The sequence below is a fragment of the Trachinotus anak genome, unplaced genomic scaffold, assembly GCF_046630095.1.
Source record: "Trachinotus anak isolate AG129_WGS33_773 ecotype Australia unplaced genomic scaffold, CSIRO_AGI_Tana_v1 ptg000021l, whole genome shotgun sequence".
Lineage (NCBI taxonomy): Eukaryota > Metazoa > Chordata > Actinopteri > Carangiformes > Carangidae > Trachinotus > Trachinotus anak.
Window position 1 is genome coordinate 4,319,636 of NW_027273872.1, and position 24,314 is coordinate 4,343,949.

The 24,314-nt window shown below is 39.8% G+C and overlaps 1 protein-coding gene across 5 annotated transcripts in view; it reads right to left on the reverse strand.

The window, feature by feature from the left end:
- enox2 (ecto-NOX disulfide-thiol exchanger 2) overlaps nucleotides 1-24,314 on the reverse strand; it is a 174,999-nt gene that overhangs the window by 31,361 nt on the left and 119,324 nt on the right. For all 5 annotated transcript variants that reach the window (XM_071458667.1, XM_071458668.1, XM_071458670.1 and 2 more), the window contains 3 exons: nucleotides 23,314-23,445; nucleotides 9,382-9,537; nucleotides 1,840-2,046 (listed from right to left, as the gene is read on the reverse strand). In XM_071458667.1, the coding sequence (XP_071314768.1) occupies nucleotides 1,840-2,046; nucleotides 9,382-9,537; nucleotides 23,314-23,445 (495 nt within the window). The remainder of the gene's footprint in view (nucleotides 1-1,839; nucleotides 2,047-9,381; nucleotides 9,538-23,313; nucleotides 23,446-24,314) is intronic.

Here is a 24,314-nt window from a genome sequence, read left to right on the forward strand (position 1 = left end):
TCCAGTGTGATTCACCAAGAGACCAAACATACTCTCATCATAAAAGAAGGGGAGGGGGGGGGGGGGGGGTGGATGCCAGCGCAAACAAGAAAAGAAATGAGAATGGGTTCGGGGGTTTGCTCTCTGCTTCAGGCTTCCAATCTACTACTACTTCAATATTTCATACGTGGAGATCTCAGTGTGCTGGGGCTACTGGAGTCTGTGTCATTGCTGGGTAGTGTGTTTGCACAGAGTGTGTGTGTACTTGTATTTGCTACATAGTAAGGACCAAAAAATGTGTTTTACTAACAGAGTGAGGACATTTTGGGAAAGTGAGGACATTTTGGCCGGTCCTCACTTTTTGAGACACCTTAAAAATCACATTTTGAGGGTTAAGACTTGGTTTTAGAGTTATGGTTAGAATTAGGTTTAGGTTAAGGTTAGGGTCAGGGTTAGGGTTAGGCACTCAGTTGTGATGGTTAAGGTTAGGGTAAGGGGCTAGGGAATGCATTGTGTCAATGAGAGTCCTCACAAAGATAGAAGTGTGTGTGTGTGTGTGTGGGGGGTATTATTTATGGGAAAACTACACAGCTCTGTCATCTGGCTAATATATGAACCTCAGCTCCCACATCTCACTGTAAGAACAGAGGCAGATGAAATAACAAGATCTCTCATTCAAACTCATTTTTACACACGCACACGCACACGCACACACACACACACACACACACACACACACACACACACACACACACACACACACACACACACACACACACACACACACAAACAAAAACACACTTAATAATGCTGAGAATACTACAGAATTGGCTGCGAGGTTAAATGGGTTTTTTAAAGTAGGAATATGTGGCCAACAGTTTGCACGGAGAGATTTAAGACATTTGGGCTCTAGAAGCTTCTGTGAAAATCAAGATAAGATAAGGAACAATAAGCTTCCATCACATGAGTAGTAGCTGCTTTTTTTTGCCTCAGTGGTCATTAATATCTTTTGTTGTCTAAGGCTCTGACTATTCTCAACCACTGTGAGTCTACTAGTCCTTTCTTATAGGCAATCCCAGAGTTAAAAGAGGAGCTGTTGGTTCTGTGAGTATTTTTTCTCCACTCTGAGCTCCCATTTCAAAATGCTCCTTTCATGATCTCCTCGACATCAAAACACGGGGCTATCCTGAATAAGTTAATGATCCTTTAGGTCTGACGTATGGGCACTAGTTTGAATTGATTTCTTTAACTTCTGATTTTTTTTGTGTGTGTGTGTAGGTTTGGTATAACAGATAGCTCTAACTAATATAGTACCCATGAGCCTCTGCTGCTGTTGCCAGGGAGAGGGAGGTACCAATCAGTTCTGCAGAAAAATCTAAATACTTTGTTTCAGTTGTGACCAAAACATGATGCTGAATTCATCCTGAATTTACCCAGAATTCAAAGGTGTTAGGTAGTTTAAACTCAGACTGTAGAATTATTTGTCTCAACAACAGAAGCTTTGACTCTCACTCACAGTCGACGGGGACATAACACAATTTTAAGATCTGTGATGGGATATTTCTTACTGAAATGCAACTTTGAAATTTTCCGGTACAACGCTTGTACCTTCAACTTTATCAAACAAGCAGATCTTTTCTGACGCAGTTGTTCTTTTTATTTTTGAGTTTCACGGCCATTTCAGAGTGAGAGTCACATAACACTGTCTATGGGAAAAATAAACGGGGGGTTTACTTCCAGCAGCCCACTTTACAACTCTGCATTCTTGCTTTACATTTATTGAAGTGACACAACACACTGAAATATTGGAACAATAAGCGTAAGGAATTAGATAAAGGTTTTAGAGTAACGATAGCTTACCTGACAGGAAGAGAGCCTTGTCCACTGTGAACTCCTCAGCAAATCGAATGTGGCAGAAGTTCTTCTTGCTTTTGCGTATGGCGGTAATATCACCACACTGTCCAAAGACCTCCATGATCAGCTGCTCGGTGGCGTTCTCTGGCAGACCCCCGACAAACACCGTCTTACATCCTGGAGGGCGCTCTCTTGTGGCCGGAGGGGGAAGGTCTGGGCAGAAGTAGTGGAACAAAGGAGGGATAATAAAATTAAGACTGGGCTGGGAAAAAGTAACTTGAAAGATAAAACTATGAGCACTTGCATAGCGATAATACAGCTGAAAATTCAAGAAATTATACAACAGACTGAGAACACTGAATCTTGTTTTTGAGTATGAATTATGCTTTTTGAGGAGCTGAAGAAAATATATCCAATAGCAAGAACATACTGTTTTTATGACACTATTTGCTGGAAATCGTTCTGGCAGAGCTGAGGAGCAGGTCTGATTTCTTGTCTTTTGTTTTTACTCAGATAGAAATATGTATGCCTGTATGTGCCGTCAATAGAAGAAAATCCAAATAACAATGTAACACTGTCTGATAAGGCAGAAAATAGAAGCAGCTGCACACTTGTATCTCCAACTGAAAAAGATATTTGCCAGCTGCCAATTGAATGGCACTGATTCAATCATGATCGCAAAATAACAAAAGCCTGAGTGTTTACCAGGTGTATCAATATATTAAACGCATGTAGAGGTTCAGATATATAAGGGAATGTAATGGAACTGAAAGCCACCCATACAAACAGAAATGGGCGACATCTTATTATGTATGATAAAAGAATTTAAGGAGGGGAAAGTGGCTCTCCAATAACTGCAACAAGGAGACTCGTTGCAGTTCTCATACAAAAGAAATTATATAATATCCAGAAGGCATGAATGACAAATCACAAAAGACCCTGAGGTCAGACTCTACGTTCAGGCTGAGAAGAATGAGGGCCGGGTCACACCAGCTTTTAAACCAGAAGCCTGTCTATAATACGATCAAACACTTAGAAAAACAGACCACATTCTGGAGCTTGATGCTACAAAATTCAATTAAGTCATATTTAAAACATAGTACTTGTGACCTAAAAAAATGATAAAGCTTAATGCATGAATAATGATAACTTGGAGCGATATGCTCAGATCGTTTTTTTTTTTTGTTAGATAAATGTTAATATCCAACGATTCCATGCATGAAAATGAAATCCTTTTGGCTACAAAGTGATTGCAAATCCTCTCATGTGGAAGGTCCCCTGCATTGCAGAAATCACTTATTCAACACAGATGAGTGTTGACTGATCTAATCTCCAATAGATCAGGCTTCTCATCCATGATGAATGTGATTAGCGGGGTCTATGAGGAGTGAACGAGCTAATCAGTAGAACACTGAGGATGATGTATTTCTGGATGTCTGCTAGAAAGGCCTTGCAATAACTAGAACTGATGCTCCCACAGCTGTAGATATCGACATGGTGAAAAGAGGTTGAACTTGGTTGGACACCTGAGGGCCTGGTTGATCAGCACCAAGCGCAGTCATTCGGACGTCTTGGGGTCTTATTCAAATATGATCAAAAGGATTTCAAGACATTTCAAGCATTTGTTGGGTGCAGTATTATCGATTTTGCATCAGATTTCTCTCGCTATCAAGGAAAAAACATTTTCAATAGTGGAGAAAACTTCTGCAGCAAAACCACTATTACTTGGTGTCTATACTAATAATGTCTAATGTGTTTGACTGGTGCACAACAATAAAGTGACTGATTGATTGACTGATTGTTAGGGTTTTAAAGAAAGTTCCAAAGGTACTGTGCTGTATTCATTCCAACCTTCTTCTGTAGTAGAAGAGTCGGGTAGTAAAAGAAAGAATGAGATCATGCTACATACAGCTGAGATGAAGCAAGACAGCTGGTCTAATTCTACAAGACGAAGTCAGGTGCTCAGCAGTTTGAGCTTTTATTGCTGCTTCGCATTCAGCTGATGTCGTCTGGGCTCCTACAAAGACTCCTGCTAATAGACAGGGGTGGGCTTAAAAACGCAAATGGGAAGAAAAGCTCTAAAGAAGTTTGAATCCCTGGTTCCAAGCAATACTACACTGCACTAGAGTCTTTCTTCAGTGTAATAAATGACTGCTGGCAAATAAATGCCATGGACAGATTATGAGACAATGGGCCCCTGGACACGGACATGTAAAGCCCCTGCTAATCCTCCTAGAAAGGAGTAGGAACAGTAAGAATGCCTAGACTGTCTCTCTTTATGGTCCTTTTAAGAGTGTTTTTTTCTCCCCTTATGGTTACTTTGCATTGATCGTAGCTGTTGTGTTTCTTTGGGGTCGTCCTATGGTTGTTTTGTGTCTCTTTGTGGTCATTTTGAAATGTCTGTAGTCATTTTTCATCTCCTTGTGGTTGTTTTGCATCTGGTTGGGTTCATGATTTTGTGATCGAATTACAATAAATACATGATATCATACAATATGTGAAAGCCTTTGTGAACAGTCCAAGTGATGCATTTTATTCAAATAAAATAAGCAATGAACCTGAGGCAGGGTGAGAATGGAGGGAGAAGCTTTTGCAGATTACTCATAACATGTGGGTGCCAGACAGAGTTATAAAGTAATATTTGTCCAAATTCTAACTTTTTATGTGTGGCCCTTTGTGCAATTGTGTAAAGACTTCAAGGCCGTTAATTATAAAATGCAGAAAGAGAAACTGGGGACAGATGAGGAGAGGGTAAATACACGGTCCGCAGAAGGAAAAAAAGTAGAAACTGAATAAACAGGAGGGAGAGGGAGGAAGTTGATAGGCTAGAGGAGAAAGAGGAGAATTATATTATGATACTAATATTGTGTCCAACTTATTTGCATATATTGAGGCACAGAATATTTTAAAGAACTAATAGAATAATACAACGAAATTCAAAAACCCAGCAAACCACCTCAAAAATCACAACAGAATTGAATCTGTTGTATTGGACTGAATTATAATGTACAACATTTTCTATTTTTCTGCACACTTACAACATACGTGTGTACATTTTGAACTTTTCAGTAGACTGTATTTTGATATGTTAAGAATCCTTGACTCACTAAAAAGCTGGCTGACGTGCCTTTATTTTGACATGTTACTTTGATCAAATATGGAGGTTGCTGTGCCACAAACACACCAGCTGATTCTCAGTCCAGCCTGTCCCACAGGCTCGCTGTCCGAGTGACCACCCACTGGTCTGTTTCTCCAACACAAGTCATCACCATCCATCACCTGGACTGGGCTAAGCACCTTTTTATAGTCAGAGGGGCTGCTACAGGGAGGAGGCTCCAACCCTCTCAGGACTGTTATTCAGAAGATAAACTGTGTTTATACAAACTAAAGTAAACACGTTTAGTACATTACAACACACGAACAAACACTGAGACTAACCTGTACACATGGAGATTTATCACAGTGAAAAGAGGACTCTTTATTAGCATTACATTCTAACGCACAAGGACCATTCATCTTTGTCTTTTGGTCAGTTGTTATTAGTGTCTTGGATGACTGATGCATTTTGATTTTTTTCAGTTTATCTAGTTGCTTTTCAGTGTTTTATTTAATTATGGACAACAGCCTTTTAAAGATTATTCATAAATGAAAATAACAGGGCAAACATCTTTGGCATCACAATTATATTTAGGCTGTTTAGAGAAGATTATTCAATTAAAACAACAAAGTGATCAGCTGAATAATTTGTACAACTGTTAGTTGGAAACAGACAAAATTATTAAGACAAAAAAAAAAAGTAGAAGAAGGACTTACACTAGTCTCTCTTCATCCAGGCTTAATGGAGTGTGTATATGTGTGCATATTTAACACTGGTGCACACTGCTGGTATCCCCAAAGCTCAAAAGAATATGCTTCATCTTTCTCTTAAAGGTAATTATAAAATATCTCTCAGACTGCCCTTCAGAAGTTTGAAAGAGTAAGACAGTCGGACAACACAGTTTGATGTCCAATTTGACAATCAAAGTGAGTCCACAGGTCAAAATGTTGAGTGCAGTTTTTGCAAACCATTCAGAGAAAAAAGAAGGTATTACACCACTTCTGCAATATATCAGTGAGTGGGAAGAAGCGACAGTAAAGACGGTGAAAGAGGGGTCGAAGCTGAAAGGAGGTTTCACGAAAGAAATAGAAAATTCCACAATTTTGATCAGACCAAAAAAACATCACCTAGGGCTCTAGGAAACTGTTGAAACATTTTAAAGCCCAAACAATAAGTTAATTCAGAAAAAAATCTGATTAATCAGTAATGATAATAATTGCTAGTTGCAGCCCTACATCATTTTTACATTAAGCTTTATGCTGCAGTACACATTCTGCAGAGCAAATGATTCATAGAGGAAATAAACGTTACATTAATGAATACTGAAAGCAATGTTTAGTTGCAGCTGTAGACACACTGCATAGATTTTCTAACATTTTTTTTCATCTCTTGACAATTTTGTTTTCAAACATCATTAGTTTGCACCCAAAGGCACTGTTGGCAGCATGTTATGTGAAATAATCATACGCCTCAATCATCATCATCTTCTCCTCCTCCCATTCCCCAATCAGCCCTATCGTCCTCGGAGGTGACACAGCTCTGGTGAGACATTCGCTGTAACGATCCTCAGCAATAACACCTAACAACCAGTTTTTAAAAAGCCTGGTCAAGTTTTTTTCTGTTCAAGAACCTGGTGCCACCAACAACTTGCCAAACTGCTTATTTCCTGAATTTTTTAAAAGAAACCTCACTGGAAACGTGGCAAAATTTGGCAGGTGGCATGTACCAGTTAAGCGAAGGGATTTGCACCGGTTCTGCTGCTATGAGTGGAGGAATCCCAATAAGGTACTGTATCCAACTATCAATTTTCCACCACTTTCTGCAGGTCCATGTTGCATTGCCTGCAAAGGTTCCCAGACATATCCTTCTCTCCAGCCATGTCCTCCAGCTCCATCTTTTATTTTATTATTTATTTTTAGTCGAGGGGAGGTTTAAGATGCTTTACAGCATTTTATCAGTCTAGCCTGGGGTCTCCTTTCAGTTGTATATGATCAGAATCCCTCCACAGGGGGGGCGTTAAGGAGGGATCCTGAGCAGGTGGCTGATCCACCTCAACTGTCTCCTTTCAGTGTAAAAGAACAGCAGTTCTAGTCTGAGCTCTTCCTGGATATAGAAGCTTCAGCACATCCCGTCCCTAAAGATGAACTCAGACACCAGCAAAGGAAACTTGTTTAGGCTGCTTGAATCCTCTATCTCAGTCGTCCAGTCACTACTCACAAGACCCTTGATCATGAGTTCTGGGTAGTGGGTAGATCGACTGATAAATCTAGAGCCTTGTCTTAAGGCTTAGTGCCCTTCTTTTCCACAACAGTTCAGTAAAAATATTCCAAGCTGCACCAGTTCACCTGTTTGGATCCAATGCTCCATTGCAGGAAGGAGTCACTCTCTTTGGATTTAGCACTGCATTTCTATAACATTTTCAGAGTGGTGATGGACAGTTTTAAAAAAAGATCAAAGTGATGCAGCAGAAGTAGACGCAGACTTTGTGCACCTCCTTCTGTAGCCATAAAAGACCTTCTCTCACATGTACAGCAGCACTCCAGCTCCTGTAAACAGACTGATGAGAAAATCTGTGACATTTCCCTTGAGCTTCATTTGTGAACAAGACCTTGAGATACATGAACTTTGGGAGCAAACAGCTCACGAACTGAAACAGATTTGGAGGTGCTGGCTCTCACCCCAGTGCATGCTGGAGGTCACAGTCGAATTACATCAACAGAACTACATTACTGACACCAAGCAGAAATTAAATCCAGAGGTACCTGTGGTTGAAACTCTCTACCCCTCTACTCAGCATAGAGACTCTGTCCATGAAAATGAAAAGTCTTTGCTCTCAGGCTCCTCAGTTGGGACCAATTTGCCTTGAGAGGTGCTACCAGGAGCTGCTTGACCCAACAACTTAACTCCGAGGGTCACAGTCAACCATGTTGAGGTAGCAATTCTCTGAGGGTGAAACCCTCATCCCTGTTGACTTCTTAGAGCCTTGACTTTCATGAGCAGAATCAAGCCTAGACGGTTTTCCTCAGATATCTGCCTATTCAAAAACCTTGGCTTAGAGATTAACTGGTGACAGGCAAAGCGATCTTCAGAAGAGATGGGGATCAAAAGAGCGAGTTAAGAGTAACTGGGACAGAACAGAAAGGAAAGAAAGTAGAAAGTAAGCATGAAAATAAGAAAGGTCCGCAATTAGGTGTTGTGTCCATGGATCACTAAGGACTCAGGACTAAACCTGCATCTGATTTTGAGGCATTTCTCATTTTAGACATAGATGTTTACCATAACATAAATTTTCTAATGAATGTATGTATACCAGGCCACATACAGCTAAGCAAACAATTCTACTTGGGTCACAGAAAGATCGTGACAACCTCCAAAGTTGATCCCTCACTCAGCCTCAGGGTTTATACCTGCCCCCGGCACAGAGTACTGAGTTCATTTCTTTGTCTTTGCTCCTGAGGACTAGCTAGAAAGTGAAGTTCAACTTTTAATCAGCTTTTCTCCCTGCATCATATTGTGACAGTGACAGTTTATTTTGAGCCATAATGCACACACAAGATTCACAAGCACACCTTAACAACAGCTTTACAGGTGTGGTTAAAACAAATGCCTAAGACAATGCAAGAGGGTGGGTTTTGTTTGGTGACAGGACTGTAAACTCCTTTAGTCCAACTTGAAGATGACATGTAATACTTGTTTGAACAAAGTCACAAAGCAGAAACATTTGTGTTGCAGGAAATCTGAAAAATGAAGGTTAGATCTATCAAACGACCCCCCACTACCTCGTTTCTAATTCTGGATAACTGGAAGGTGGAGGTAAGATAAATATAATCAACAGCACACTTCTAGTCAGATTATACAAAGTGACTTACTATGGAAATTTCAACAGTTTCCTGTTGGCATTCAAGAAAATAAAGAGTATTTTTTAAATCATTTGTGTCATTTTCAAGCTAAAATGCCAAAATTTATGTGGATACAGCTGCTAACATTTGAATACTTTTGGATTTTCTTAGTCTGTACAGTAGTAAACTGAAAATCTTTGGACTGTTGAACTTGACAGAACAACTTGAAGATGCTAACTCGGGAAATTATGATGGGGATTTTTCACTTCTGACAGTTTGGAGACCCACTTATTAATCACTTAATTAGATTATTTAAATAATGAAAATAACCATCTCCATGAGAAATGAGCAACTCCATCAGCTGAGGAAGGTCATGAGATGTGGCCGAACAAGACTTGGAGAGAAACTGACCCCTTCAAAAACAGCTTCAAAAACAATAAACAGCTAGAGAGGTGGACCGTGTTTAGAAATTTTAATGTTTTTGTCAAGCTTCTATTTCCAAGGCCTTTATGGTGTTACATAATTGGAGGCATTTAAAAGTGTGATTCTTTGACATGAAGACACTGGTGGGAGAGGGGGCTGGTGTAGGATTAGCATGACATTGTGGCTTACTGGGGTTCGGGGGGAACAGGGTGCAGCTCTTGCAGTGGATGATCTCTTTGACAGCTGGTATATCCTGGGAGAGCGGTGCAGGCACGATACCGAGGCCGGGCATCATGGGGTTCATGGGGGTAATTCCAGCCATCATACCGAGGTTGGGGTCAAAATCTGGAGGCAAGAAAGAAATATGAATGAGATGGGAAAGAAGTAACACCCACACAGTGACATTCGCTTTACTACAACACCCAACCTTTGGTCCGTCATCACATCAGCCCATATGAAAACCCTTAAGTTCCATTTCACGTTGTGTACTTTCAGTGTACTGAGTGATTCTTCTGTCAACATCAGTGACGCACAAGCAGCAGCCACATAATGAAATACTGCACACATCCATTCATGAATAAATCATCTCGTAAACAAAATGCATATTTTAAAAAGTTTTTACTGAGTTACTCTCTCTCTGTCACTCCTGCTGTTTGAGCGACGACCTTATAGATAATGTACACAGCTGTCTATAACCAACATAACAGCGAAGCTTTATTTACAATATTGATTTACACTTCAGCTGGGAAAACATGCGCACACCTACACACAAGCACTGGCATCCTTAGCCACCACATGTGCTTTTATGTGCACAAGCGTCCCAGTATGGAGCTTTTTGAAATGGAAATGACACTGGCCTCCAGTATCAGCCTCAACATCACCTGCAGAGGATTTGGAGTTGACAATTATGCCGCAGGGTGCGTAATGTTTATGCACCTGTGTATGTTCATGCAGGAGCACTACTCACTAAAACCAATCCTTCACTAGAGATTATGCACACACTGTGATGTACCAGACATGTAACAAAATCAATCTGACACACTGGCTACAAACAGTTTTACAGATGCTGCTATTTGCTGACTGTGACATATGATGAGATGAGAATCATGAAATGCATAAACAAACCAGCAACATAATGACAAGTAGAAAGTGAGAGGAAAAAAGTTTATAATAATTAATATTTATATTTGACACAATCTTGCTTTTCCAATTTTCAGTATTGATTGTAGGTATGCAGATAAGGTCCTCTGGTGTTGCAGTGGCAGCAGATGCCAGGAGTATGGAACCTCAAATATTAAATAAAATATACATCATGGAAAAGGACTGTCAAAGATTTAATTAAACTGATATTTTAATTTCACACAATTTCAACTTATCAATGTCCAAAAAGGTGAATTTTATGTTTTAAATTCAACTTTTTTTATTGTGAATCAAACATTTATATTAATAACTTCAGTTAATAATAATAAATAATAATAATAATAATAATAATAATAATAATAATAAATATTGCCCTCTGAAAACAGGAACAGAAAATAACGGCAGAAAACATTATGTGGCTTCCATTTCAGCTGTGACCATTTTGATCTTCAATAGCAAAATAGCAATATCCACTGAAGGGGAAATAATATTTATTGTTCTACAGTATACACCATTACGGGTAAACAGATAGCACACTTCCTCATAAGTGATTTCCTCTAAATCTACTGTAAGAGAGAAAATGGATGAATTAAATGGCACTCAGTGAAGGAGAATCAAGAAATATGCACATTACAGAAGACTTGCAATAGGTCCCAGGAGCAGGAGAGGCTGTAATAAATATGGTTGACTGATAAAAATGGCTGAAGGACAAAAATGAGGAAAGAGAAATAGAGACCAGATAAAGAAAACAAACAAATAAATAAATAAATAAAAGCCAGGTGAACTACATAAAAGGAAGATGGATGGAAAATATATGTCTATTGATGACCTCACCATCAGTCTCTAAGTAGGAGTCAGGGTGCGAGGAAACAAGTGATAAGAGGGTCCTGAGTTGCCAGGCGATTGATGACTACTTCTACACGTTAAGGTGAAGGAAAGGAAGATGGATAGCAGAAGGGATGATAAAAAAAAAAAAAGGGGGGTGGTAGTTGGTTCAATAGCCAGCTTGAATAGCAAACACTGCATATTAGAGGACCGAGGAAACAGAACAGAGCATACACTAAGACTAAATTCAGTGTTGTGGGAGGTTGCCCTTGAGGCAAAAACATTGTAAAATATCTTGGAAATAATATTTCTGGAAATCAGACTCCATTTTCTGCCAAGACAATGCTCAACTGTTCCAGAGGTAAAATAAGGAAACATGCCTCTGAGTTCGTATGTTGTATAATGGCGCAAAGAAAACTAGATTTCTGCTCATACGTGGGGCACGATCTGGTTATATCAGGGCATGGCTGGTATAATTTCACTGCAGTGCTGCTCATGGTCCCTCTGGTGTGTGTGTGTGTGTGTGTGTGTGTGTGTGTGTCTATGTACTTATCCTCATCCATTAAGAGCCTGAAACCTGAAGCAAACATGTAGCAGAACTGTGTGTAATAAAGGAGATTATTTACTTCTTCCTCTGGATTTCCAGCTACAGCTGAGTCTTCTCTGCAATGTAGCCTGAGGACATGTTTTATCACCAATGTGCCATTTTTGCCTCCCTCCTTCATTGTTAGTCATTACAGTGTACGCTGTGAGCAGACACAGATGAACATCAGAATGGTGTATGTATTTGCTGTTATGTTGCAGATTGAAATGTTGAAAGGTGGATTTGACTGTTCATGCTGTAGTTTGTTCCAGAGTTGAGATGCCCTGACAGAAAAAAAAACACTTCCCATCATTTTGTGCCTGTAACAGCTGCAGCTTTGAGGGTACAAAATCTTTAAAGTTGTGGATGCCCTACTGTACAAGATTACAGAAAAAACTTTTCCACAACTGGGACCACCTCAATCAAATGTAAAGGTGCAATGGATGGATGTTAGAGACTGCTGGCTTTTAATAGCACATTTTAAAAATGGTTTTAATTACTATAATACTCTTGTCCTGGTATGTCACTTCCATAAGATGCAATTACCGTAATGGCAACGTCAACGTTTAAAGCTGATCTGGGTTATTTGTTGCATGTCATCATCTATTTTTTTCTCTCTGTGGTGTGAAGCTTACAATTAAAGCCAGGCAGTGGTCCAACAGTAACATTACGTGCATAAAAAGATCGATATGATTTAAAAATCCATCCTAGATCACATTTATAGCCGATCATGTGAAGGTAGAATGAGTTTCATAAACAGCTGATGCCACTGAGCACTGGGCTACACTTTCATCAAAATAAAATTCCAAGCACTCAGGCTGCTCCATTCACTAACCACCAGTCATAATGCTACAGGGATGAGTGGATGAGTGGCCATTGTAGTACATTACACTTGGATTTATCTCTAGTTCTCAACATTACAAACATTTAGTATTTATTCTGACTCTAATGGCTGCTTGAACACTTCAGATATTCCCTCTATTATGTGAACTGTATTTGGAGTAATAAACTACTGATGTATTACATTTATGTGGTTCAAATGGTCCTCTTATCAATTTGATGAGAGACATGTCAGAGAAATCTAATTTCTGAGCAGTAAAAATAACACCAAGCTTTGTAATGAAAGTCAATTCCGTCATTGTCATAAGACAATATCCTGAGTACATTTAAGTGAAACACTGTATTTAAGTGTTAAGATACTTATTCCTCACTTTACTATTTCTATGTTATGCAACTTTATCCTTCTACTCCGCTACTTATATTTGACATCTATAGTTACTAATTGAGCTGCAACAAATTAATCATTTAGTTGATCGATAAAGAAATCTGCAACCATCTTGATAATCGATTAGTTCAGCTCGTCCTTTGTGATGATTTCCTGCTTGTCTTCGTCATATGTGATGACAAACTGAATCTCTGTTGGACAGACAAAACAAGTCATATGAAGATGTCACATTGGGCTGTTAAGGCCACTTTGCACAATTTTCTAACATTTGAAAACAATAAATCAATTAATCAAGAAAGTAATCAAAATCGATAATCAAAAATGTTATTTGCAGCCTTATTCTTCAGATTATGATAGTACACACAAATATGTTGATCTTATAAAATTTAATGTATTCTTATAGATTTAATGCACAGTATGTAACCTCTGCAGCTAGAAGTCTCTCAATCAAAACAATAAGAAAAGACGGCATTGGGTGAAAACATGAAATAGCTGGGGATCATGTGAATTATTGTCATGGGATGGGTAGGGAGCTGAGATTGCCACCAACCCTTGTTTTGATTGTTTCTCTGATAACCACATGTTTCACAGGTTTGTATTGGTAACTGGAGGGTCGTCCTCTCCATTACAAATGGACTCGGGGATTAAAACCAGTAGAAATCTCTCAGTGGCTGGGAGCTGAGCTGCCTAACACTTGACTGGCTTTCTTTTGTCTGATAACTTATGATCCAGACGTCCGATGACTAAAATCCTTCATCCAGTTAAAATATATAGTTAAGAACAACCATGGTGTCAACAGTGTATCTTAAAAATGTGGCTTGAGAAAAGTGGCAGACAACCACAACACCAACGCATGAATTCGATTGTTACTATGACCAAAATCATCCATTTCTCTGGGTTTGAGAATTGATGAAAACATTTGGGATAATCAGAGTTTTTTAGACTTTTACTTGCAATTCTTATGGTGTGGGATTGCTCCTTTAACTTCTTCAATGATAGTAAACTGAGTATCTTATTATTATTATTATTTTTTTTTTTGACTCCTGGTTTGAACAAAACAAGCAATTTAAAAAAATGTCACCTTGAGTTCTTGGAAACTGTGATGTGGCATTCAAGAAATTTTACATACTGCAATCAAGAAAGTAATAAGCAAACTAAATAATATTAGTCGCAGCCCTAACTTGGGAGAAATTTTAAAATTTTTCTTGTATTTGTCAAAGGGAGACATTGGTGTGGAGAACATCTACAGAAAACAGAGCAGAATTTTAACTAGTCTTCAATAATTTTGAAAAGTCTTCTTTTGCATTTTATATTTAAAGTTAAACATTCTGTTTTGAATATTAAAAAAGAAAGGTACACATGTTTTATCAGACACTGAAATGCAGTTTCCTCTTCGCAATCTCTTTGAAAAAAAACCCCTCAATTCTCAGATAATAAATGACGTATATTAAACAGTTCAGCTGAGAGCTAGCCAATATGCTGTGAACTCAATGAGAGAACAGGTCTTTTTGACTCAGTAGAAACTCCACAGAGAGAACTCAAGAGCACAGGGGTCTTCTAGAAGAAGAAGAACAAAAGAAACCTGGGGCTGGGTCCACCCACACACAGCCATGTGATCCTTTTTACCGTGCTTCTCTATCAGCTTTAGTCTCTATTCCCTCTCCTGTTGGAAACATGAAAGATGAAACATCTCCCTGCTAACACCTCTTCCTTGTACAGTAATGTGCATGAGTGCACATACACACCGAGTTGGCCAAAGGTTATTGCACACATTCTCCTCCCCTCTACCTCTCATGCTTCTCCATCACATATTTGTGATGCTAAACAATCTATTTCCTGGAGGTTTGTTCAGAGTAATGACATTTGGAGCTGCCCATCAATCAGGAGGAGCAGAGAGATTTAAAACAAAAAAAAACAAACAGGAAAAAAAAGTCATCATTTTGATTGTGTGAAGCTCCTGGCTATTAATGTCATCCTCCTCTCCCCTCCACCTTCTTTCTTCTCTCTGACTTGCGGGGTTAACGTCGCTTCTAGCAGTCGGTGGTGGGTGGGGGGGTTGGAGGGGGGCATAGACAGTTGCTGTGAGGCATGCTGGATAATATTCTCTAATGAGGCGAGCTAGCCATGCCACCTGGAACCCTACCAGTGGCTGAAATCTGCCTTACTCAATCTCTGCCAAGCTGCCCGCTTTGCATTTTTATATGAAGATCTCCGACTTCATTTCTCTTTCAGGAGCTCTTTCTACACCTGCAGGATAGAAATAAAAACTCCTTTCTGTTTACGTTATTCCATCTCCTTATTCTCCTGCATTCAAATAAAAATCTGCTTCCTTAGATTGTTTTCCAAAATCAATCTTCTTTATCTGACACCTCCATAGTCAAATATCTATAACAAATCTAGTTTTAACAATATCTAGCCCTTAATCTAATATCCAATATGGATAGGAATAACTGTCTGACAGTCCCGTTTCAGTAACCCTAGAATTCCTGCTCTATTTTTTACCAGACATACTGTATATTCAAAGTAAGGGAGTCTTTGCCTCTCCACTCTGTCCGCCTACACTCAGCCAAAAACCTCTGGCATTGTACCAGTGCAGCTCCACAGCAGTCAGCAGAAAAGGGCCCAGCATCCAGTCCAAGGATTGGAAACGCTTACAGCAATGGAATGACTGTCATCTAATGTATTTCCTGATGTTAAGGTGAGCTAATGTGTGAGAATGAGGGGACCCTGATTCTTATTTGTGTGTGTGTGTGTGTGTGTGCGTACGGGCTCCTCCACTGATTTGATGATGGGTTATGAGGCAGGATCACTCAGTTTTCATATATTCCGCTGTGGTTTTGTGTATGTGTCTGTTAGTGTGTACAGCGGTGGAGGGGTTTGTGGCAACCGCGGGGAAGGGGTGAGGATGAGTGGGGAGCAGCAGACAGACAAAGGAGTGGCTGTTTATTCAGGGAACGGTCGTCTGTCCCTGGAGCCTGTTTATCTATTCTCCAGGGTGTTTTGAGTTTGTGTGTGTTTTCAAGCATAAGAATGTGCATCTAAATTAACTCTGATAAACTTGCAAATACATGTGTGTAAAAAGCTAAACGTTTTCCTTATGGGTGAGTGTGTTTGTGTGTGGGCAGCTAGCATCTTCTGTTAGTTCCACGCATCTTTAACTCAAAATGTGAGAAAACCAAACTGGCTGATCAAACCCATCATTCCTGTGAATATAGACATCTATTATTATTAGGAAGCCCATTACACATGCCTAAGATGTTACGCAGGGTTGGTATGCTGTGCAGTTATTCGTGAGGCAATACACACTTAAATTTCAAGGTCAGACAAACACAAAAATGAGAAAACCAGGCAACAGAAAACACAAACATTACTGTTACATCCAATGAGCCTTATCACTGAAAGGTGGTTCGCTATTTCAAAAGTCACAATGTTGTATTTATACACACACAAAATCTATTGCAATTCAGTGCAACAGCTCTGCCACAAATACTAAGTTTCTAATGTTCAGTGTTTGCTGACATTGTCAGAAATGTGTTAATTCATTTATATTTCTATTACTGAGGCCACAGTTAAAGGTGGTGCTGTACTGGACTATATGGTATTTCAAATCTATTGTCTTTCCCATTTACATACATGGGGCAGGCAGAATATAAGGAAAACCTCTCAATATAACGCAGCTCAGTACATCACCACTATTATGATCTCTACACTAAAACACAGAATTAAAGTAACTCCAGCCATCTGAACTGAGGAGCTGTGTACACATACAATACATACAGTCAAGTGTCTTGGATAATAAAAACCATCTTGGGAGGTCTATAGGTATTTTCAAAGAAATATAGAGGGGGAACTCTATAGCTGTACATCTGGTTTTGCTTATGGTCTGGACATGCTAGAGAGAGCACTGATTAGGGCTGGGGAAATAGATGGTGAACGCTGCTGGAATAGGATATTCTCTCTGTCTCCATCAGATGTCAAAGATGTTGAAACCAGATGTTAATTCCTGCTGTTACTGCTACAATCTTTGCTCCGTTCTCACAGAAAACACTATACCTGGGATTTTACTTACTAGGTGTGAAGCTTGCTAAACATATGACATGACTCATCTAATGTTCATGATGGGACACATTTTGAGCATCCAGGGAGTCTTTATTTTGTCCTCATGACAACACCAGGAACTTGTGCAATCAGTTATGTTGTTGTACACAAAGCAACTGACTTCCACTGTTTTTTTTCACCATGATCTTCTCTGACCAGATGAAAAAAAATCAAATTCTGTGACTCTGAAGTTTTCCATAACCACAGGAACTCTGTCTCTGGTCTTTTTGAACTGTTTGTCTGCGCAAGTAAACAGAGGTTCGCCTTACCATCGAAATCTTTAACTTTAACAACCACTATTCAATGCATTACTCTGTAGCAATTCACTGAAACTTATACTGATAACGTACACTATGATAACAATAAAAAAAAAAAAAAAAAAAAAAAAAACAGGATCTCAGACTGTAGCTGCAGCTATTGTGAGGGTAGAACACACAATCAATATGTCCTCTGGTGACATGATGGAGGCGACCTCCACTGTCACATGTGGGTCAAATTCCTTACGTTCAGCTCTGCCCTGAAGTCTTGTCTGCTGATCAATACTGTCGGTCATGTGTCCCACAGGTTTCTGTCCTGCTGGTCTGAAGTTTACCCTGCCAGCTCCTCCCCATCAGAAAATTCTCATTAGTTACTGGACTCTGCGTTGCACCTCTCTCCTGAGCCCCACTGTCACCTACATTATCTATTTACCCTTCCCCTTAAGCCCTAGCCGACCTGCTTGGTGGCCTTGACTCAATGCGAAGTGATGAAATGATATAGTACACTTACTGTATTGTACCTTTATTATAGAGGGGGTCGCTGCCATGTTTTTCCTTATGTCGAGAAGGATTGTGTGGTTCTTATTAGAGAATTTGGGTTGGGTCAGAAACAAATTTTTCCTCAAACGTCAGATTTACAATCTGCACAAACTGCGACATCCTCTATCCTGAGTGTGTCCCAGTCTGTTGGCGAAGCACAGGGTTGCTCAGCAAAAAACTTGAATGACGCTTATAGCAGCATTTTTAGTATTCAGCATTTTTTTTTAGTATTTTAACAGTATTTCTACTGTTTTCTGTGCAATTGCCCTGACAAAAGATGAAAAACCTGTCACTGTCAAAACTTGTTGCAAAACTATGTCTCTGAGTGTGACAAGCTGTGGTGCAGTGCTTTGGCGCCTCACAGGCCTTTAGGCACATTAAGCTGTTATTTAAACAGGACTTCCTGGATATTATTTAATTGTTTCACTGCTATGTTAAACAGCTCGCCCCCCACTAAAGCAGCCATATGTTGTTTTAATGCAGGGCTGTTTTAGGTCTGAATCCCCCACTTAGACTGTAGAAGAGGTTTTAACTCCACACAAAAACTTTTAACAGACATGCAATAGAGATCACAAATGCAGAGGAGACAGAGATAGCAACAGAAACATAATAGGGAGAGACAGAGTGAGAATATTAGGTCAATAGAGTACAAGTAAAAACATACAGTACATAAGAATATGTACTGGAGAAGAAGAATTCATAGATTGTGTCTGGCCATACAGTATATACAAACTCTCCCACTATTCAACCACTTCTCTAACACAGTAAACATGTTATAATAACTTCCTAACATACACAACCATTGCCCAGTCTGTCTGTAGAAATAAAACTGTCACAATTGTAGACATGCACCGGGCTTTGTGAGGCTGCTGAGTGTTGAAGGCTCTGCCCACAGTGGTCTGTTTATCCAGCTGTCTGTCTGGATAAATCCACTTGGCCGGAGGCAGAGAAAAGACTTTGTGGTGAAGAAATACATCGCAAGCTGACAGTGGATGAAACAGAGGCAAACTCTAATGCATAACGAAAGCACTCTGGCACAGGCAGTCTCTTTTAAAGAATGACCCTGAAACTTACATATAAAAAAATAAAAAAAACCCCACTTAAACCTACATGTAGGAAACATGACTGTTAGTACACAAACACAATCACAGATCAAACAGGAAAGGACAAAGAGACACTAAATTCTCCCCTGTTGTTTAGAGGTGAAACAAAAAGGAGACAGAGATGATGTTCAGCCATGATGGAGAATCAATAACTAATCCACCTGGATTGCTTCAAAAGGCACAAGGTGCTCTGGTGCCAAGCGCTGCCCGACGGTATGAGACTGTGACATCAGGTGAAAGTGTGTGTTTGCTTAGAGGTTTGTGATCAGAGTTTTCAGAAAGAAATCATGAAAAAACAAAAAAAGAAGTGCGAAGAAGTTTATTTCGAAGTGTTGAGTTTTTTTTGGTCCTCGTAAGTTGTTGTAAACTGAGAAAAAGAGGCGAGCGTGAAGAGAAGTGCTTAAGTGGATCTCTTTCCACTTACATATTTCTCCTGGGGTTCAACAAGTAAACTTCTTTTGGCTTGAGTGAAGTGAATGCATGGGTGGAATACATAGGCCTGTGAGTAATGTATGTCGTATTCATTTGGAGAGCAGTGAGATGATAAACCAGCAGCACATTTCTGAAATTTACATGTCAGAAATAGTTTTTTTATGCATCTGGGAGAGAAAAACATCACTTTATCACTTTCAAATTAGCTTTCAGTTACATTAATAACACATAACTATTATAATTACTTCTCAGTTGTTGGATTTGATGCGCCTTCATTCTATATCATATACTGTTTGAGCCCAGATGAGCATTTCAATGCAACTACAGACTAAGTGTGTAAAGGAGCTCAGTCCTGTGAAGAGCAGATGAACAGCGTGTGTTCGAACGTAGCTCTGGGTTACAGTGGCTGACTCAGCTGTAATGAGACATAAATGAGATGTTGGGTAATTTGGGCTGATGAGGGAGGGGGAATAGGGAAGGAGAAAGGGAGGAAGAAGAGGGAAAGAGCAGCTGTTTTTCAGGTGATCCAAGATAGGAGACACAGATGTCCTGTTCACCCGTGTCTCCTCCCTCTCCATCTCCGTCTCCTCCGTTCTTTCCTCTCTACACCACCCTTCGCAAACTGCTTCTGATAGCTGAGGCTGTTTAGGCTTAAAAGCTCTGCACTCCCATGGTAAACCCACACAGGGATAGTTCAATTATTTTGCCTGATTAGAGCTCCTCTCAGGACTGTGTGGGTGTATACAGACTATGCTTCACTGACATCTCCCCCTCTCTCCTTAGTTTGTTGCACTTGGTGGGACAGGTAGCACCTTTATCATCCTCAGTGGTACTGTGTAATTCTGACGCAGCTGCAGCAATCTTCTACCTGGCGCCACGTTCATGTCACGTCAAAATTACCATAATTACCAGCTTTGGACTCACTTTGTGCTCACGAGGTGTGTCATGACTGGGAAAGTGAAGGTATTTAAACTCCAGTTTCATGGATATTTCTCTATATTGTCAATGCAGAGTATTTCTTACCCTCAGTGGAGTAACTTTGCATCATCCTGCAACTGTACTGAGCTGCTGAAAGTGAACGTTCAATCATAAACATGGGAATCATTCCCATCTTCAGAGGTAGAAGACATGCACAGATCTTTTATTTTACTTTTCTTGCATGAGTAGCAGTTGCATGGTGCAGAAATAGTCTGTTACTAGTCACGCATTTAAAACTTAACTTGAGTAAGACTACAGAAGTATTAGCATTAAATATAGTTCAACTACACATTAGGCAGAATGGTTCGTTTCAAAATAATATATATTACTGGATTATAATTATTATTGCATTAATGCACATATCCCTTTAAAGCTGAAGCTGGGGAAGGTGGGGCTAATTTTAACTACCTTGCATTATATTGAATTTTCAAAATAACTAGTGACTAAAGCTTTAACATAAACCCAGGGGAGCAAAAAGTACAATATTTCCCTAGGAAATGTAAATACATAGAAATATGAAGTATCATGAAATGAAATTACTCAATTAAAATAAAAGTACTTCAAAATTGTACTTAAGTACAGTGCTTCGTAAATGTACTTAGCCACTTTCCACCACTGCCCATTTCATACACCTGCGCGGGCGAGCAGGACTTCCAACATAACTCAAGGTCTCTTACTCAGTTTTCCTTCCCATTACACAAACACAGTCTGGAATGTGCACCTGGCTGAAAGTACGAGGGTCTGTAAGAGCAGTGTAATTGACTTTGCCAAACACAGGTGCAGCTAATAACATCACTAATTACTGCATTCCATTTATGTGAGCCAGTTAAAGGGCTCTGGCGTTGTGGATGCTGGATCATGGCTTAATCACACAACTGAAATGGAATGGAGCCATCTTTAGTGTTAGGAGTTGCACCTGTGTGTTCTCTGCCATAACAAGTTGAAATGCCTGCGACTAAAAAAAAAAAAAAAAGAAAAAAAAAAGTAGTGCACAGAAAGTTCAAATAGAGGACGTCGCCTCAGTAAATGCACATTTCATCTGAAATACAGACTCTTGAATGCATGTGTGCCCAGTCTCCATCGCCATCTCGGCCATTAGGTTCAGTTCCTCTGCTTCCTTCTCCCTTTATGAGAAGTTCTCATAACTGTGTCTCCTCTCTTTTTTAGTGGAGAGGCATTTGTTTACCATGCTTGAAATATGCCAGGCCTGAGTGTGTGTGCCTGTGTGTTTCCCTTAATATTTTTTGTGGAGTGCATTTGGAAGACTGTTCGTCTCCAAGAACGTACGCACACACACACACACACACACACACAGTCATCTACACACACAAGCCTGGCATATTTCAAATATGAAAGTGCATTTCAGCTAAGAAGTGGGAAGTGATTTATAAAAGGCTTTAGGGAAAGGCTTTCTACTGAGGAGGGAGAAAAGACATGACAGAATAACTCTTCAGATATGGAGAGTGGGAGGCTGCTGATGAACGTAATGTTATAGATGGAAGAGCAATCGGTGAGGGTGAATATAGTGGTAGATCAGAATACAGTAGCTCAACCTTGTGCTTACAAAATGCTCCTCGAGGTGAAGGTGAAATAATCAAATGCCTAAGATTTCATTGTTTGACAACAGACTTTCTTACATTGTAGGGTGCTGAGTTTACTTGTCTATGTTGTATAAAAAGAGGAGCCGAAATGAGGAAGCTGTTTATGTAGATGTGTTGTTTTGACAAAGCTGGTGTGGTTTGTGTTAAAAATCATAATTAGTTGCTTAGACAAGGAACTTAATTTGAATCTTTTTGTAGGTGTCAAATGATCAAATGTACTGGGCGTTCGTGTTTAACTTTCACTCTAATCTGGCGTTGGCAAGTGGAGTTTACAGTGTGGAAAAAGTGTTGGTGGAAACATGGGAACCTGCGAATCTGCATTTTTATACACGCATTACAGCGAGCTGAAAAGGTTAAGAGAAAAAGTGGAAAAAGCTACTGAAAGTGGAGACAAAGGAAGTGATAATGAATATGCATAACTGACTACAGAGAGATGTGCACAGTGGGTTTGATTTACCAGCACTTGTAAAACTTAACACAGAGCCTTAAAGGTTGAAAACAAAACCTGCTACTTTTCCACTGATCCCAAATGACTGAGTCATATCAGCCTCTTTCAGACAGAGCTTGCTTGCCTGTATACAGTATCCCATCCTAAGACTGATTACAGCATCACAGCCCCAGCTCAGTGACTCAGCTCATCCTGTTTATTCTAACATAATTTAAATGAGCAACGTGGTCTAATGTAAGAATCCACTTCCATGCCCTCCAAGGCAGATACTCTACAACCCTGAACGCTGATGCAGTTGAAGGCAGTGCGGCTAATTAACAAAGCTTCCACTTCACATGTCATATTTTTATGACCCAATCTCATAAAACAAGAAAACATCCTCTTCATTCTCTAAATGACAGAGTTAAAATGATCTATTTCAGGAGCAAAAAAGACATCCAGCCCTTTAGACACAAATCTGAGCTAAAAACTCTTCTTCACTGAGGTTTTGGTTCATTTTCTTCACTGAATTTTCTTCAGTTCTTCCATTCTTTTTAAATTATCTAAACTTTTCAAAAATAGCCAGAGGTAAAAAGCTACTGAAGCTACAGTTCTGAAGTGAGAACATCTACATAAAATGATGATGCAAAATCAGGTATTCATACTAACAAATTTACATGCAGAAATAAAACAGCCTGTATATGCTGTTACTAGGAGGCAGAATTGCTTAACAAAATAAATCATGAGAAGATATTTGGTATTGGGTAACTAACATTAGGGGACACCTGTAAAAAAAAAAAAAAAACAAATTCCCATGGCTGTCAACCATAATACTACAGCATCACATCTTTTCCAGTGAAATTTATTTTCAGCACAGGGGTAAAGGTTGGTGAGGTTTGGGCAGCGTGGTACCTGGCATGAGTGGCTGTCCAGTCATTCCCATGGGAGGCATCCCCAGGTTGTTCATGGCTGTTGCCCAGGCGTTGGGATCTGACATGGGCATTGTTATTGAGTTGGAGTCCATTGTCATGTTGCAGATCCCTTCTGCAGAAAGACACAAAAAGGGACAGACAGAATACTCAGTATCATTCCTGTGACATCAAAATCATTGTGATACTGTGATTCCTGTCACAACAAAGACTGAAGTAGAAGACTGTTTTTAACAGTGTGGCGCTGTCATTGCACCTCCAGATGTCTTTAAGTGTGTGTTCTGTCTGAGAGGAGAAGAGAGGGAAGGCTACTGTGACCCTGCAGTCAGTCTGACACCACAGTGATTTCAACAGCATTGTCATTTGAAACTATTCCTCCTGATGTTGCTGTTTGTTGCACTGAGGTTCAACAGCCTGGCCTCTTCCTGTCTGTGTGACCTGTACTCAGAGTCCGCTGGAAACCCTGCAGTGCGACTGAAAAAACTGTCACACAAATGTTGAATTGTGCTCGGAAGGCCACAGGCAGATTAAAAAAAAATAGGAAAGGATTCATAAGTCTCACAAAATGTACATTAATGTTTAAACCAGTGAAAGATCTGAGGTTTCAGTTGCAAGCCACAGTAAGAAAATAATACAGCATAAAACAAGATTATCATGGCACTAAGCACAAATGCTGATGCTATCAGGCATTTGCCAGAAACTCTGCTGCTAAACCTTGGAAAACTTTAAAAAAATCTTCAACTTAGCACGACAAATACACACACATCGTCTCAAACTCACTCAGCCAAGTGTTGCATAATAAAGCAAACACACTTTGGTCCCCATAATAAAAACATACATCCACCAGCAGCTCATTCACCCTCACTGCAGTCTATTTCACAGCTCTAAATGCTCTCTAATTCTCTCCTCTGGTCGACCTCTTTCTCTCTGCCGGACCTGTAAATTGCTGTGACTGCTGGCTGCGCCAAGCTGCCCTCTTCTCTC